Source organism: Coptis chinensis, chromosome 7 (assembly GCF_015680905.1).
Source record: "Coptis chinensis isolate HL-2020 chromosome 7, ASM1568090v1, whole genome shotgun sequence".
Taxonomy (NCBI): domain Eukaryota; kingdom Viridiplantae; phylum Streptophyta; class Magnoliopsida; order Ranunculales; family Ranunculaceae; genus Coptis; species Coptis chinensis.
This window is the reverse complement of record NC_141462.1, coordinates 22,071,503-22,086,853: the sequence shown is the minus strand read 5'-3', so window position 1 is coordinate 22,086,853 and position 15,351 is coordinate 22,071,503. Positions and strand designations below refer to the sequence as shown.

The following is a 15,351-nucleotide window of genomic DNA, read 5'->3' as shown; positions in this document are numbered from 1 at the left end:
GTCACACCTTCTCCCACCCAGTGTAGATAGCAACACGATGTGCGGCAAAGGTTCCAGAGTCGCCATAGGCTTGGTCTTGTGGAAGATGAGGGCTGAAGAATAGTGTGGCGGCCACTGCAGCGTTGTCCAAGGCCAGGTCTCGAGTGGTGACCGGGCGATCCCTAGCTTTGAAGTCGGGGTGCCATATTTCGGGCCCAACAGGCAAAGAATCCTTGCCGTGATGGCGTGAAGAAGCCGAAGGCCGTGGTGCTATAGCAACTGGGCCAGAGGGGGCAGCAGGGACAGCGGTACTTCCCATTGTTTTACATCTCTTAGCAAGTGGACCCTTCACCGTCGAGTCATTGGGATCATCTTCTGGGTCGCTGTCCCACAGCTTGAGCTTGGAGACATCCATGTCTTGGGTGGGCAGAGGGGAGCCGATGACCGCAAAATCATCTTCCCAGTCAGCAAGGGAAGAAGAGTCGGGGACACTTGCCGGAATGGATGAGACAGGTGCAGCGGTCGGAGAGGCGTTAGACCGAGCAGCGGCAACTATTAGGGCCGCGGCTTGAGAATGAGAGATCTTCTTGGTATAGCCCCTCTTCTTAGTCTTGGGGGGAGAAGGTTTGGGTAATCTCTTTTTGGGGGGAGGCAAACGGTAGAAAGGACCTTGATACTTACCAAAATCTTTTAGAGTTGGATCAAGGAGAAGAGGAGTGGCTTTATCAGGATCGATGCCGAGAATATCACACTGATCGTTTCCTAAACTGCGGAGTTTCTGGAAGATTTCAGAATAGACACCGGCGTAGATTTGAGAGTACGAGTCGGGACTCCAACCTGAGACAAGGAAAGTTAAGCGCAGTATCAATGAGAACAGTAAAAGGACACTTAAGCTGATGAACTACACTTACCGCTCTTGAGAAAGTGTAAATGCCTTAGAGAAACTTCCAGGGGTAGGTCCGCTGACAGAAAGTTCCCGGACACATACAAAGGGTAGTGGTGCTAGACTTTATCAGAGGTGGTGATGTTGAGAACGAAAGACTTTTTCCGCGGACGACTACAAAAGGATTGATAGCCTATACTGCCAAACTTGGTACTCTTTTTTATGAAGTAATGGGCAATGATATCGCGGAGTTGGATTTTGGGAGAATTCGTTTTGTTATAAAAGTTGGTAGCGTACATGACGCGCCATAAATTGCCAATACCTTGACATGGCGGAATGTTGAAATGATTGCACACTTCCACATCCAGCAATGACAAGGGAAATCTTAAGCCTGCCACTATTTGACCGACAGTAGCAACCATGCACCCTGGCCGCGGTTCTACAAGATGAGGGAAATGAGTTATTCCAGACACATGTTCTAATATCACATCGTCAGGGATGCCATAAGCGGCCTTAACCGCATCCAAGTTGAGTCTGCCGTAGTATGAGGGAGGTGGAGGAAGCTTAAACGATCTCCCAGAGGTAGAGGGGACAGCGGCAGGGCTCGTCGACCTAAAGGCCGGGGACACAAACTCATCCGTGACGGAGCTACTAGACCTAGAGGGTGGGGTCTCCGATCTATCAAATCTGACGGCGGAGGAGTTCGATGACTCCATAGCAAACATAATGCACACATAACATATAATTAAGGCAAGAAAGGTTATTTTTTCCCAATAAGCGATAAGGTTGAGAGATACAAAGGGGGACACGATAAAGCCTAAGGAGCAAGGGGAAGAACTAACTGTGATCGGAAATTAGAAAACTGAAAATAGAAAAGGGAAAGGAACAAACCTGACTTTCAATGCAGCTGCAAGCTAAGGGAGAGAAGGCGTAGAGGGCTGGAACAAGAACAGGTAAGAATATCACCAGGGAAAGAGAGCTAACGAAAAGAACGGGCCAGATGAGAGAAGGGCAAAAGAGAGGAGATGGGTGTTGAGTTAGAGAGAATGAAAGAGAATGGAAAAATGGAGAGAAGATGAAGTGTTTGAGCGGGATTTGAAGCATCAGGGGCAAGAGGGTAATTTTCTTGGTGATAAAACCCAAAAGCCAGAAGAGATGGACTGGAGGATGGGTGCCACGTGGATTTCAAGGAATGAGGAGTCAAGTTCTGCAGGTAATCATGATGCTTAGGGGCGTGCTGAGCACGCATGGGAGGGGACAGAGAAAACACGTGTCAGTTGGGAGGAACACGCACCAACACAAAGAAGCTGAGGGAATAAGGGATCGCGGATCAAGTGAGTGGAGGAAATCTCGGACCCCGGAACAGAATTCTTCACATGGTTCTGGGAACAGAGAGGGGGCATCTGTATCAGCCAAATTCAGGACCAACAGGATGACACGTCTCATGGATCGAGGTAGAATAGGGCAGGAGAGAGGGAGAGCACAGGATCGAGTCTGCGAAATCTTAGAAGGACGTGGACTCAAGAGATACGTGAAGAAAAGGAGAGTTCATGAGCTAGAGTGGATGCAAGTTAGTAGAAGAGACGTCATGAGTAGGGGATCCAGGCCGCGATACCTAAGATGGTATGTGGGCAGGTTAGCGATTGTGGGGAGAGAGAGGTGGAGATCATGGAACCAATAAGCAGTTAGCGGTTAGAAGATATAAGAAGAGGGAGGAAAAAGTGAAAGAGGGGGAAAAAAACTGAGAGAAAAGAAAGAAGAGAGGTTGTAAGATCAGAGATTACATTCTGATTTCAAGGGTTGTAAAATCTGATTATACATAAATTTTTCTTCTTTCTTTGTGAATGACAAGTTTAGAGTTGACAAATTCTTTTCACTTGGTAGGAGCTTTGAAGGTGCTTCATTTCTGCTAGACCGTGGATACTTGCGAAGAAGATATACCTTGTAGTTATATATTATTGCATTTTAAAATTGATAACTGTAAAAGTTATTTGATAATAATTTTGAGAGATATAGAATAAATCGTGAGTGTTCATTATATGTACTCTGTAGACTATTTTTGAAATGTGAAATGGATTATTTGGCAATAGTGAAATTTTCAGTGTTAATACTTGTGTATTTTGTGGATTAATTGTATTGTTTTTTAAATAAGTTGTCTCTTGGACAGTTCTACAGGGTACAAGACTGCAAAATGAAAGCTCATATATCAAAATAATAATTACTAATTTTAAAAAAACTAAAACACGTTTACTGACGCCATAATGCCGTCACAAAGATTTGTGATGCCAAAACAAATGCCATCACAAATGTAAAAATGTTGTCACAAATTTATGATGCCAAAACGCCGTCACAAATATGAAAATGCCGTCACAAATTTGTGATGCCAAAAAGCCGTCACAAAAACTACTGACGCCAAAATGCCGTCACAAAAATTACTGAAATTAAGACCCCAAATTTATGACGCCAAATAAACATCACAAAAAACTGTTATGGTGTAGTGTTGGAAGCAACTGCTTACGTGCCCTCTTCCTCTTATTGACTGGCATTGTAGCAACAAGGTTGACCTCCTCCTACAAACACCCGAAAAAGACAAGGGCTAACCTGAGTTTCAGGTGATTTTGATACAATTATGGACCGAACCTAACCTATTTTACTACAAAAATACAGCATGGTCGAGATCATCATATAATTTATGTGACCAATTACTATACTATTGGAGAATAATAACTCAAGGGAAATGGAAATTCATACCGGCTGTGAACGATTCAATTCGTTACCTCAAATTACTTATTACACTTTTTTTTGCTCACTTGAAAAAAAGGAAACCTTCGCTTTTGATTTTTTTTCGTTTTAAAGATTTTATTTTGGGCCTATTAACAATTCTAAATGCCCGGCCCATTATTGATTCCAGCTGAGCTGGAAGTTTCAAACTTAACTGAAAAATCCCAACCGTCATTATTCGTTAGAAAATTTGTTAATATATGTAAACCTAGCTAAAAAACGAGCCCAATACTCAAAACCTCTCTTCACTCTGTTCTTTATTTTATTATTATTTATGCCCTTTGAAAACTCCAAAAAAACAAGCTTCGTCCTCTTTTATACTACTCTCTCAAAGCTGGGAAAACAATACAAAAACCATGAAAAAAATCGACTATCTCACTCGATTTCTTATCCCATGTTACAAACCCACCACTACTCATTCTCATTCAACCACCACCATTACAGTACCAAGACTACCAACAACAAAGAAACGCTTAAGCACTTCACTACGCAACGATATTCCAGAAGAAACAAAAGATCATAATCAAGAACATCAAGAAGAAGAAGAAGAAGTATATCCAAGAACATCAGTAACTGCAGAAAGTGTAAAGAGTTATTTCTCAATAGCCCCACCAAGAATATCTAGAACAATGGTGGTTGGTACTCTTTTCGGTCATAGACGTGGGCATGTTTGTTTTTGCATTCAACATGATCGTTTAAACTATAAACCATCTGTTTTTCTTGAATTTATAATACCAACTTGTGTTCTTGTTAAAGAAATGCAATGTGGACTAGTTCGTATTGCACTTGAGTGTACTCGTTCTGATTTGAGTTCATGTCCATTGAACTTAATACCGATATGGGATTTGTTTATTAATGGACGTAAGTTTGGATTTGCTACAAGAAGGAAAACAAGTAGTAAGGACCGTATGGTTTTAAAGAGTTTGCAATCAATGACCGTTGGTGCTGGTGTGATTCCAATGGCGAGTTCTGAAGAAGAAGAATATGGGGAGTTAATTTATATGAGAGCTAATTATGAACGAGTTATTGGGAGTTCTGACTCTGAATCTTTTTACCTTATTAACCCTGATAGTGGTTCTGGTCAAGAGTTCAGTGTGTTCTTGATGAGGTCTTGTTAATGTAATTTCAGATTCGTGATAAGGGTATTGTTGGAAGAAAGGTGATGGACTCGGGATTAATGAGCTCAACTTTCATTTATTATTTTGTAATTATATTTGGCTGTTTTGAACTTTCAAGTATTCTTTGTTTGTTGTTTTTGGATTTTTATGATGTATATGAGAAAGTGGTCAGATTCAATCTGTTTTTTTATTATTGAGGAGTTTAGAACGGGATGATTTGGATTGTAATAGTTGCTATGAAAAGAAATTGTAATATACACATTTCCATATTTCATGGTTCATATTTTGGTGCAGTTTATATAGTTTCTTTGCTGACTTTCATAGCTTTTCCCTTAAAAAATTTCATGTAATCGGTTTTGAGCAATGATGCCATGCCTGATCGTATCAAGTAGACAGAGCAAACCAAATGATTGGGCAGTTTTTAAATTCTTGTGTATTGGCAAGACAAGATTGGATGACAGAAACAAATTTGCAAAATATATGCTGCAAATCTGTGGCATGATATATTGCTCGAGCTTTAGGCAATATAAACACTTAGTCAAGTAAAGATATTTCCACTACAGTTTCTTTTGTTTGTTTTAACATCTTGATGCTGCAACAAGGCTGCAACCATAACAAGGGAATTACAGAAGTACTTGGTATATCAGGGAAACAGGGAAGACATTTTGAGTCTGAACGCTTACCCCATTACCAAGAAGTTCAGAATCTGTCTATCCTCTGGGCCATGATTTCGTTCTAACGAGCACAAGGACCTTCTGTGAAAGAGAACGTTTGAGATAAGAAGATTGATTGCATGCAAGTCGTATACAAATCCAGCATAATCCTAGGGAAAGACTACTTTCAGAGGGTCAGGTTGTTCCTCAGAAGGCAATAATTTTGCTGTGGAATAGAGCATATACAAAGAATGCACCAGGAGAACAACTGGGATTCTATCATGCTGCGCTGCTTCTTGTGACAGAAGTTCAGTCTTCAGACTTTAGCTGACCTTGATGCTGGCACAAACTATGAGCAACCACTGTACATGTATCATCCTTGTTTTCTAAGCAGGAACCCCGTTTATGCCCAACTTGGGATATGGTTTGCCATTCACTGGCGCTTTCATTCTCCACAACTTACGGTTATAGTAGAGCCACAATTATCCTTGTTTCACTCATGATTCAATAAAAAAAAATAGAGCAATGTATATACATGGGATGAGCATATTGTTTCTGTCACAAGAAAAATGAAAATAACATAGAGTCTGGCATTTGCCGCTCCACATCCACAGCTCCCCAATCTTCTCTACAATAAAATTAATCTGCTTGAAATACTACAGTGTGCCCGCAAGATCAGGACTTCCATCATCTCCACAAATTCTTTCGCAATCAGACGGCAAAAATCACTGCAAGAAGAAAATGTGTTAGCCCTAGCAAAAACGAAATTAAACACTACGAGAGCAAATCACTATAAGAAACCACTTGCACCGAGTAAAACAAAAACCTCAACGCCCAAATGTTATGCTTCAGTCAACTGTGCAATACACTGATGGTCCACTACTCCACTCAATGTACCCAAAAGTTATAGTATCCATGATTCAATGTCTATAAATAAGGAATCAATGCATACTGAAGAAGGTTGGATTTGTACAAATAATGCATGCATGTGAAGGTTGGATGTGCAGGAGTAGGTATTCCCTTGGAAGAAAATAATTCATATATACCAACATGTTCTGAATGCTTACTGAGCTTTGCTGTGTACCTTACCTCAAAGAGAACAAGTGTTCATGCAAGTGATAACTGGGGAGTTTAGAATAACTTGTGCAACAAGTACAGATCCTGCCTACATGGTTCATTTACGTCTAGATACAAGCCCAAAAGGGATTCAGCACTTTCATGTGCAGCTAGACACACTCAGATAGCTTGGTATTGGGCGTAGCACAAATCACAACAGCCTCTAAAACATAAAAACGCAATTCTTGGGAATATTATGCTACATAAACAAGACAAAGTCAGATGATGAACTTTGGAGATCGCCCAGTTGGAAATATACAGTAATCCAAGTATCTAGGAGACTAGGATCTTAAAGATGATAATACGGCGGCCACTAGTGAATAAATTAAATTCCGATGGCGAAGCTGTTAGAAGTATGTCCTCTTGAAATAGCCCATTTTGTGCATTTCTGAAGTACAAAAGAGCCATTTAAAAGCTTGGATACGATAACAAGATGTTCTAGCAACAAGGCAACTCTACGGTTCCTTACAATTGATTTCAAGAATTTGACTCTCTTTTTTCCCTGAATTTGACTCTTTCCTATAACAATGGGCTCAGACAACCAACCAGTAGTTGGTAGAGCTTGCTGTAGAAAATAGTTCAGCCTTTCACAAATTACACTAGCAGCTGTTTCATATTACTTAGTCTCAACTGTCAATTACAGCTTTATTAAAAAGGTCTAGAGACCGGCATCCAGATCCTTTACCGCAAAAGTCATGCATAGTCAATAAGCCCACCAAGCACTCACCTACGATGACCTAATAACGACACACTACTTACACCACTACACAGACACATGTTATGGATTTTAGAAAAATGAAGATAGATACGTGAGTCTTATTTTATTATTTCCTTTTCTTCTTTTTCTATACATAAACATCTGTAAAAAGGACCCATAATTTTATCACCTTCACAAAATTTAAACATTCTGTTGCATCATCCTAAGAGCAACAGAAAGTCTGGATCACTCCAACAAACATCCACTTTGTTCTAATACTCTTCTTTGTCCTTTTCCTTGACACCAGAGCCTTTGTGAAAGAGCTACTAAAGGTCTAGTAAGACTAAAATCACAGATGTATAGCGGATGAGCCACAAAGCAGTCATCTTACACATGCCCCTCACAAACTGCAAACTCAACAAATGATGTTTTGATATTTATAAGTTTATGAAGAGAATGAAGGGAAATAGATTCTAGTATCTTTTTACAAGTAACTGTTATTCACTAATTCGATTTAAGGTAAATAATCAAACTGTATAATGCTAACGCTAAGAGAAGAAGGGGAGAGCTAAGTGCCTCTTTAGTTTTTAACAGATGGGCGATTACACGACACGGGAATTATGCAACATAGTATCCTTCCTCCCATTATTATTTGCGTAACTTTGTACAACTCACACAAGCTTTTTCCTTTCCTAACATTCCACAGATTGTTATCTTCCCCTGGGCCCTCTAAAATCTAAACTACAGGAATATGTCTATTTATGAATGTTTACAACAAAAACTGACAATTAGTGTATATGATCTTCCTCATTTCAGCTAACCAAAAAAAAAAAAAAAAAAAAAAAAAAAAAACTTCCTTATTTCTGTGTGCAAGCCTAGTTTCTTTAATTTCGGCCAAAATGGACGGCCTTCCTTGCTTGACAATTTATCTATGAGATTGTTCCTTTATAAGCTCTTATCTCTCAAATCACATTAACATAATCAACCCACTGATTCGAAAATAGTACTGATGTTCAAAGTGAGGTTAGCATTAGAATAGGGGTTTAAGTACTAAGGCCAACGCCCTTGTAGACCTAGGTAATGCTTAAGCCTCACTACAAGCTTACAAGTTGAGGTTTACCTTCTGATTCCAAGTGAGAGTTGAAGCCTGCTACCTGCACCGTAGTGCGCCATATACTTAAGTAAATGACTTTTTTTTATTGATCTACTATAAAATACCCTCAGGATTTTAACTTAGTATCAGAACGAAGGAAAAAAAGGTTTAGTCAGAATCTGCATATGGTTCTTCTGAGGTGGTAACAGACTCTTGGAATTTGACACCAACTCATGAAATATTAACTCTTCATTGAGTAGTCTAAATCTATAAAAGCATGTTCATAAGTTTTGAACCTTTTTTCAAAATACTGTGGTACATAGAACGATAAACTTCTCTATGATTCGATAAATTGGCTTATTCCCTCCTTATGCTTTCAGCTCTTCATGCATAATTATGACAGTGTTCACCAGTGTTGCATGCATATGAGACCTTTGACACCAATTACTGAGTTCAGTCCAGGTTTTCATGGACTCGGACTTGGATTGGACACAGATTCAACGCAAATTCATGACAGTAATGACCTATGTTGGATGGGTACAAGACATTTGGCACCGAGTCCCGAGTCGATCTGTGTCGACCCCAACTGAAGTAGAAATTCCAGAAAACTAGCTTGGTAGTTCATAATAAGAGAATAATATAACGAGATGTGTTCTTATTAAAGCCGGATGACTTTACGTCTTTTTAGGTTTAATTTCTTACTCCAGAAACGAGTGGATCCACATGAAGCAGGTCTTAAATATCAAACATGTATTCGAAGCTATTTACAAATAAAGACACCAGACCCCAATCTTTTGAAAACAACATGGATGTCTAGTGTTTTATAATTTATACTAACTCTAAATCTTAACAAGGAGGTAGAATGTTGAGCCTAAACATTGTAATAGTTAATCTATTAAAATAATTTCGATTTGCCAAACCTTATATATGGGATTTGCAGTGGCAGACACTTCGTACAGTGTCATAGTCTGACACACGCACCCATAACCATGTAACAGCTCGCTAAGGTCAACCAATAAGAGCAGAAACAAAACTTAAGAAGAGCTGATGCGTACTCCTACTATCTCCCACATCATTTAGTAAAAGCGGTTAGCATTAGTGAAAATACATAAAACATTGACTAATCTATAAGTTTTTGCAAAGATCACTACATTTCACAGTCCAAGCACAGAAAATGGTAGAAGTAGCATCAACTCTATTTTAACAAGTGGTTGACAGAAAGCTGCAGTAACAGTATCCAACCTTAACTATCTAGGGAGGCATACTGTAGATCAACGTTTTACTCAGTTTTCACTAATATTTTAGATCAACATCTTTCTAATTGGACCAAGCAAAAGCACTCAAGAAAAAGAAGAGTAATAACAAAATGATCCTTTTAATAATAAGTTGGATCAGACATGCCATCCTTCAATGTCAACCTTGACACACCTGGTTCCATTTTTATTTAGTTTTTGATAAGTCTTTACACACCAAATAAGAACAGAAAGGCAGACAGCAATAACAGAGGAACACAAAAAAATCAAATTGATCTCATTGTACGATAGCAAATAGCTGAGTACCCATAAGTATATTAGCATATATCACTATATGTTTATAGTAAACTCCTAATTATCATGATAATAGTAATCACACTTTTAGAAAAAGTAATGGCTGACTTCCATATAACTGGACGTAAAACAAATGATACAGAAACCATGACATAACTAAGAATATGGAACTGACCTCAGAAACGTGAAGTACCAACTTTGGCAATCATCCCATTTTAGATGACATCATGAATTTCGTTTTCTTCTCAGCTGGCTTCAGAATTTGAAAAGAGCACATTAAGCTTTCATCGACACTCATCATCGCCCCAGCATTATCAAATTCCCCACAGTAGTTGGGGGCTGAGAATATTGTAACAAGTTGTCTGTCAGCAAAAAATTCATATCCATCCTCCACAACCTGCAACGGAATACAAGTTCTTATCAAATTGCTCAATCATAAATAACAAGACAAAAAGGCATGTCTGAACACTAACAACCTGATGTGCCCGACAGACAAGGTCCAAATCATGCTTCAGTAAGAACTCTAACACTTTATCAGCACCAAAAGTATACGAGACTCCTCTGTCATTCATTCCCCATCCCTTAACATCTCTACCAGGATCTGACCAGAGTAAGTCGCAAAGCAAACCAGTGTCTGGAACATCAGTTGGACGAGTTAAGTTTCTAACTTGATCCATGTTTGTCAAATCTGGGGAAAGGCCACCATGCATGCATAAGATTTTGTCATCTATAAGAGCCGCAACAGGGAGACAATTAAAGCAATCCGTGAAAGCTTTCCAAAGCCTCACGTTAAACCGGCGTTTACACTCATCATAAAACCCATATATCCGATTAATAGAAGCACATTCATGATTTCCTCTAAGAAGGAAAAAGTTCTCAGGGTATTTGATTTTATACGCAAGCAAAAGGCATATTGTTTCCAAACTCTGCTTTCCACGATCTACATAATCCCCCAAGAATAAATAATTGGCTTGCGGAGGTAAGCCTCCATATTCAAAAAGCCTTAGAAGATCACCATATTGCCCATGGATGTCACCTGCATCAACAAGTAAACAAAAGACATATGGTTAGAATATCATTATAAAAAGTAGTGCATGGGCTAATATCAGATCTATTTCATCAAAAATAAAAAGTAAGGAAAGTGTCTTTCAAGTTACAACCACTACTATCTGTATAATAAGCAAATTAAAAGTGCTGTAATTTCTGAATTATAAAGAAGATTTCTGTCTAGACAGTTAAAACTTAGTTCCTACGCTAGAATTTTCTGAACATCAAAGGATTCATTTGCAAAATCAAAAGCGCAACACACATAAGGACATTGGGACCACCACATCAGCTTCCACATGTAAATAAACCCAAAATAAAGACTTCTTCCTTCCGTATGAGCTAGGAAGCGTCCCCTTTAGAAGAAATTGCACTTGTAGCGCTCCAAGGGACATCTCCTATGGGAATCTAAGGGCCATGGCCCCGACTTGAATTTTTTAGGGAATTTTTTATTATGTAAATCATACTAGTTTCCTATACATAGATGTGTTAAAGATGGCCAAAACTAATTAATTTCGCATAGTCTCTTCTCTCTTCTTCTCCATGCTTTTCTTCTCTTATTAAATAGCTAAATATATTTTAGCTGCACTAGACAACAAGAATTCACTGCCCCCTTGCTTATTATGGGCTCTGCTACGGTCTCGTAAATTAAGAAATTCTTACTCCCATGATGATCAAAAGTCAACATCATATCTTAACTATCCAAAAGAACGTGTCAATTTGGACAAAGAAAACTGTAGCAGAACCGAAGAACTCATAATGAAACTTTCTAGTACTATGTGTTATACTTGTTATGGACATCAGCACTACTATCAAGGCTTCTAACTCACTACTTGTAACTGACTGCAACATAAACCTTTTGCACCAACATGGCCAACAGTATAAAAACTCGGCCCCAATGGCTGCTTGGTGAACCGAGGTTTAGATGTCTCAGGAACTTTCACTCTTCCTACTGAATATGTTGGGCAAACAGAAGCACTAGCAAGGGCACAATAATGGAAAATATAAGTGTCACTCTCCTTTGGAGGATGCTACAAAAACTGATCCTCAAGCATACTCCACAAGTCAAAACTAGCAATATAGGATTTATGGAACCATACATTCTACACTCCTCCTACCTAGCAACCCCCCACCCCCCAAGCCAAAGAGAACTACCTCACGCCCCTTGTTTGAGTATGTCACGCCAGTTTTAACAAGCCCAGGATCAAGTTGCAAAACTCTTCTATATCATTATTACTCATTTGAGCACTTCACCCGAGCAGGCACTCCAACACCCAACCTTAATACACTCCAGCACCTGTACTACTAAAGATACTAGCATATCAACAAACATCTAAACACAAAACCATAAGGTGTTGTTACATTACAACATTACATTATTATTTTCTCTCACCTAGCTACAACTACAAATAACATCTCCTTAAACTAAATTTTAATACTGCTAAAATCCTAAATACCATTAAAATCTCTTCAAAACAGCTAAAAATCCAAACTTTAACTCAATCTACAATTATCAACCAAAATAACAAACACCCATACTTCAATATACCACAAAACACACAAAACAAAAATACTGACCACAGATCTTGATAGGCGCTTCAAGTTCTAACAAATTAGGCTGTTGAAGAAAAATCTCACGAGAAGAAGAACAAAGTTGACGGATCTCAGTTTCAGATAACTGAACTTGTTTCCCTGGTCTTGCTGTTCTCACTTCTAACAACCTGTTTATTATATCATCCAACACCGCAGGTTCGATTCCCCCCTGCCCCCCTCCTTGTAAAGCCATCCCCTCAATTTTATTATCTTTTTTTTTTTTTGCCTCTTAAAAATTTAAAACTGTGTCAAGAGTTGAGAAAAAGAGGTGTTAGCTAGTTTAACTGCAATTCCGATGTGGCGGAGGCGCCTATATGAAACATATATTAATAATTAATTATATATTTGTTTGTATGGGTCTATATTATAAGTTTATTATTATAACCTAAACTTTTTTGGAAATATAATGGGATGGTCACTTTTGGTATGAAAACTGTTTTCCTTTTATATAGTGGGATAACTTTTGATTATTTTTGGCAAGTCAATGATGGTGGAATGAGACTATTTTTGTTGGGATCAATTAGAGTACAAGTAAATACACACAAGGGTACAAGGCATGCTACTAGGGTTGTTGAGGTTTTGACGTTTATAGATAATAATAATAATTTTTTTAAGAAAAAATTATGCTGAATATAGAAGAAAATTCTTAAGAAAATTAACAAGATGAAATTGATTTTTCTTCTTAGATGTAAGTGTAGTATGATATTACATTTGTTTCAATTTAGTATACCCAAATTTGACTGTAACGAAATTTGAATTTTTTTAAAGTAGTGTGCTTATATTTAGTAATTAGTATATGGGTTTTCATTACCAATTATGGCTTTACTCGTTAGTCGTTGCCAATATAGAGATTGGAACATTTTCTAGTGAAGGGACTTGTGCTCACCCAGGCCAGGCCAGTACGCATGGACATTGTAATTGATTATGTTTTTTATTTTCGTCTCGCAAAAGTTCTTTATGATTTCTATTGGAAAATGATGACACCACAAGTCACGTACAATACTTGACTAAATTAGTTTTTTTCTTAAAAAGTTTGCACTATCACAAAAACAGTGACATTGTGATTATTATTACTTCCTACTTTCCTATACATCTCTACTAGTAGTATTTCCTATAACTAAGTTTAACCCTTAAATTCATCTGGGTATTTTTCTTTACGCATAATACTCCTAGATGAATAATTAAATCAAATATCTAGATATTTATTAATGAGAATTATTTGGTCTTTTTATGCCTTTGTAAATTCTCAGTACTGATATTGTTTTTAAATTAAAATGTTGTTTAACATCTTTGAATAGGAGTAATCGGTCTTTTCATGTGGCGGTATATTAAAAAACCAATTCCACGCCATTTTGAATTATACGCCCACCATAAATGGCATTTAATTAGCAATAATTGGATAATTACATGTTAAGAAAATGAAAAGTTTAGGGAGAGAATACGAAGGGATGGAACCAAATATTATTTTCTTCTTGGCGTGCCCTAAACCCATAATCTCCCTACTCCCCAACTATTATTTTCATTCCCAACTATTTTTGTTCACTCACTCTGCAATCTCTTTGTATCCATCACTCCGGCACATGCCATGGAGGAGGTGAATTAATATAAGGGATTTATACAAACTCTTGCATCGATGTTAATATGATATATTTGAAATGAAGCTGAGTAGATGGGGTCAATTAAATATCGTATTGGGAACACGTTGCAAAGTCCTTCCCCATTGTGAATCGAAACATCAAAACGTGGTTTTGGAAATCGGGCTCCATATCATACTCAAATTATCTAAGATTAGTATCTCTTTTTGTAGATGTATTCCCTTAATATTCATTGGTAGACCGTAGACCAATCTAACATTTAATATACTCGAACAGATATGCTACACGAGTGCCATTTCCAATAGGTTTGGTTAGTCGTTTGATGGATTTTGTACCATTTCCAGTGATTGTTTTACTCAATTCTTCTCAACCTTCCCCCTTTCTCTTCCGATAACTTCTTCTCAATCTTCCACAATTCTAGTATATAATAATAACTACTATGAAATCCAATTATTTAGCTCAAAAACTATTTATGTGTACATACTGGACTACCTAACTTGTATATGTTGTAATCTGAAAAAAGACAAACCTCCATATTAACGAGCATATTATGCGCACTGTTTTAAGTTTGTCATTTGGAAATTTAAATTAGTGTATTTCTTGATCTATTTGGAACATGCTATGGTATTGTCTTCATTTTCTTAGAACTCTGTTCTTGTATCACATTGTTGACATGTTGGAACTAGGGCTGGCAATGGGTCGGATAAGAACCAATACCCGATCCGGTCCGAACCAATAAAAGCGGGTCTGGGACAGGCAGTTAGCATATTGGACCGGTTCTGGGTCTTGAAAATCAAAATCGGACTCTTATTGGATTAGTTCTGGATTAAGTATGTACCGAACCGTTATAGGCCTGATCCGATTAAAATTTTTAGTCTTATTATTCCTAATTTTTCTCCACCATATATTTCTATTACCTTATGCAACATTGCAATATTTAAAGTTCCAAAATAAGATATGCAAAATACAAAAGTAATATTACGATATTTTTTTACATAAAAAAAATATGGTTTCTATCTAAAGGAAAATCCTCCCTTACAAATTTGGATTTCAAATCATTCAATTCATTATGCCTTTTGGATTTGTGTACCTTGTTTTTGTGTTTAGCAAAAAAAATATATTTAATATTTATATAATGAAAATTATGATCAAATTATAAAAAACTCGGTTCACCGGGTTGAAATCGAGTTTATTGGTTTGGAACGGATAGGATCCGGAAAAAAAAAAAAAAAAAAAAAAAAAAAAAAAAAAA

General features: G+C 37.6%; 2 protein-coding genes across 2 annotated transcripts; one reads left to right on the top strand and one right to left on the bottom strand.

Annotated features, from left to right (window-relative positions):
- Window positions 1-3,999: 3,999 nt before the first annotated feature.
- On the top strand, window positions 4,000-4,761 carry LOC147486621 (MIZU-KUSSEI-like protein (Protein of unknown function, DUF617)). Its single transcript, XM_086573790.1, has one exon. It carries the CDS (start codon window positions 4,000-4,002, stop codon window positions 4,759-4,761), a length of 762 nt encoding a protein of 253 aa, XP_086429916.1.
- A 1,135-nt stretch (window positions 4,762-5,896) lies between these two features.
- Window positions 5,897-12,923, bottom strand: LOC147486620 (serine/threonine-protein phosphatase PP1). Its single transcript, XM_086570724.1, has 4 exons — window positions 12,490-12,923; window positions 10,344-10,903; window positions 10,043-10,264; window positions 5,897-6,142 (listed from the first exon to the last, which is right to left on the bottom strand). The coding sequence occupies exons 1-3, from the start codon at window positions 12,695-12,697 to the stop codon at window positions 10,073-10,075; spliced, it is 960 nt and encodes a 319-aa protein (XP_086426850.1). The 5' UTR covers window positions 12,698-12,923; the 3' UTR covers window positions 5,897-6,142; window positions 10,043-10,072.
- Window positions 12,924-15,351: the final 2,428 nt, after the last annotated feature.

What these genes read in the sequence shown, in the direction of transcription:
- LOC147486620 (XM_086570724.1), bottom strand. Translation starts at nt 12,697, where the DNA reads ATGGCTTTACAAGGAGGGGGGCAGGGGGGAATCGAACCTGCGGTGTTG. An exon ending in AGCGCCTATCAAGATCTGTG is followed by an intron (nt 10,904 to 12,489) that starts GTCAGTATTTTT and finishes TTGTTGATGCAG; the next exon opens with GTGACATCCATGGGCAATAT. An exon ending in TTGTCTGTCGGGCACATCAG is followed by an intron (nt 10,265 to 10,343) that starts GTTGTTAGTGTT and finishes ATTCCGTTGCAG; the next exon opens with GTTGTGGAGGATGGATATGA.
- LOC147486621 (XM_086573790.1), top strand. Translation starts at nt 4,000, where the DNA reads ATGAAAAAAATCGACTATCTCACTCGATTTCTTATCCCATGTTACAAA.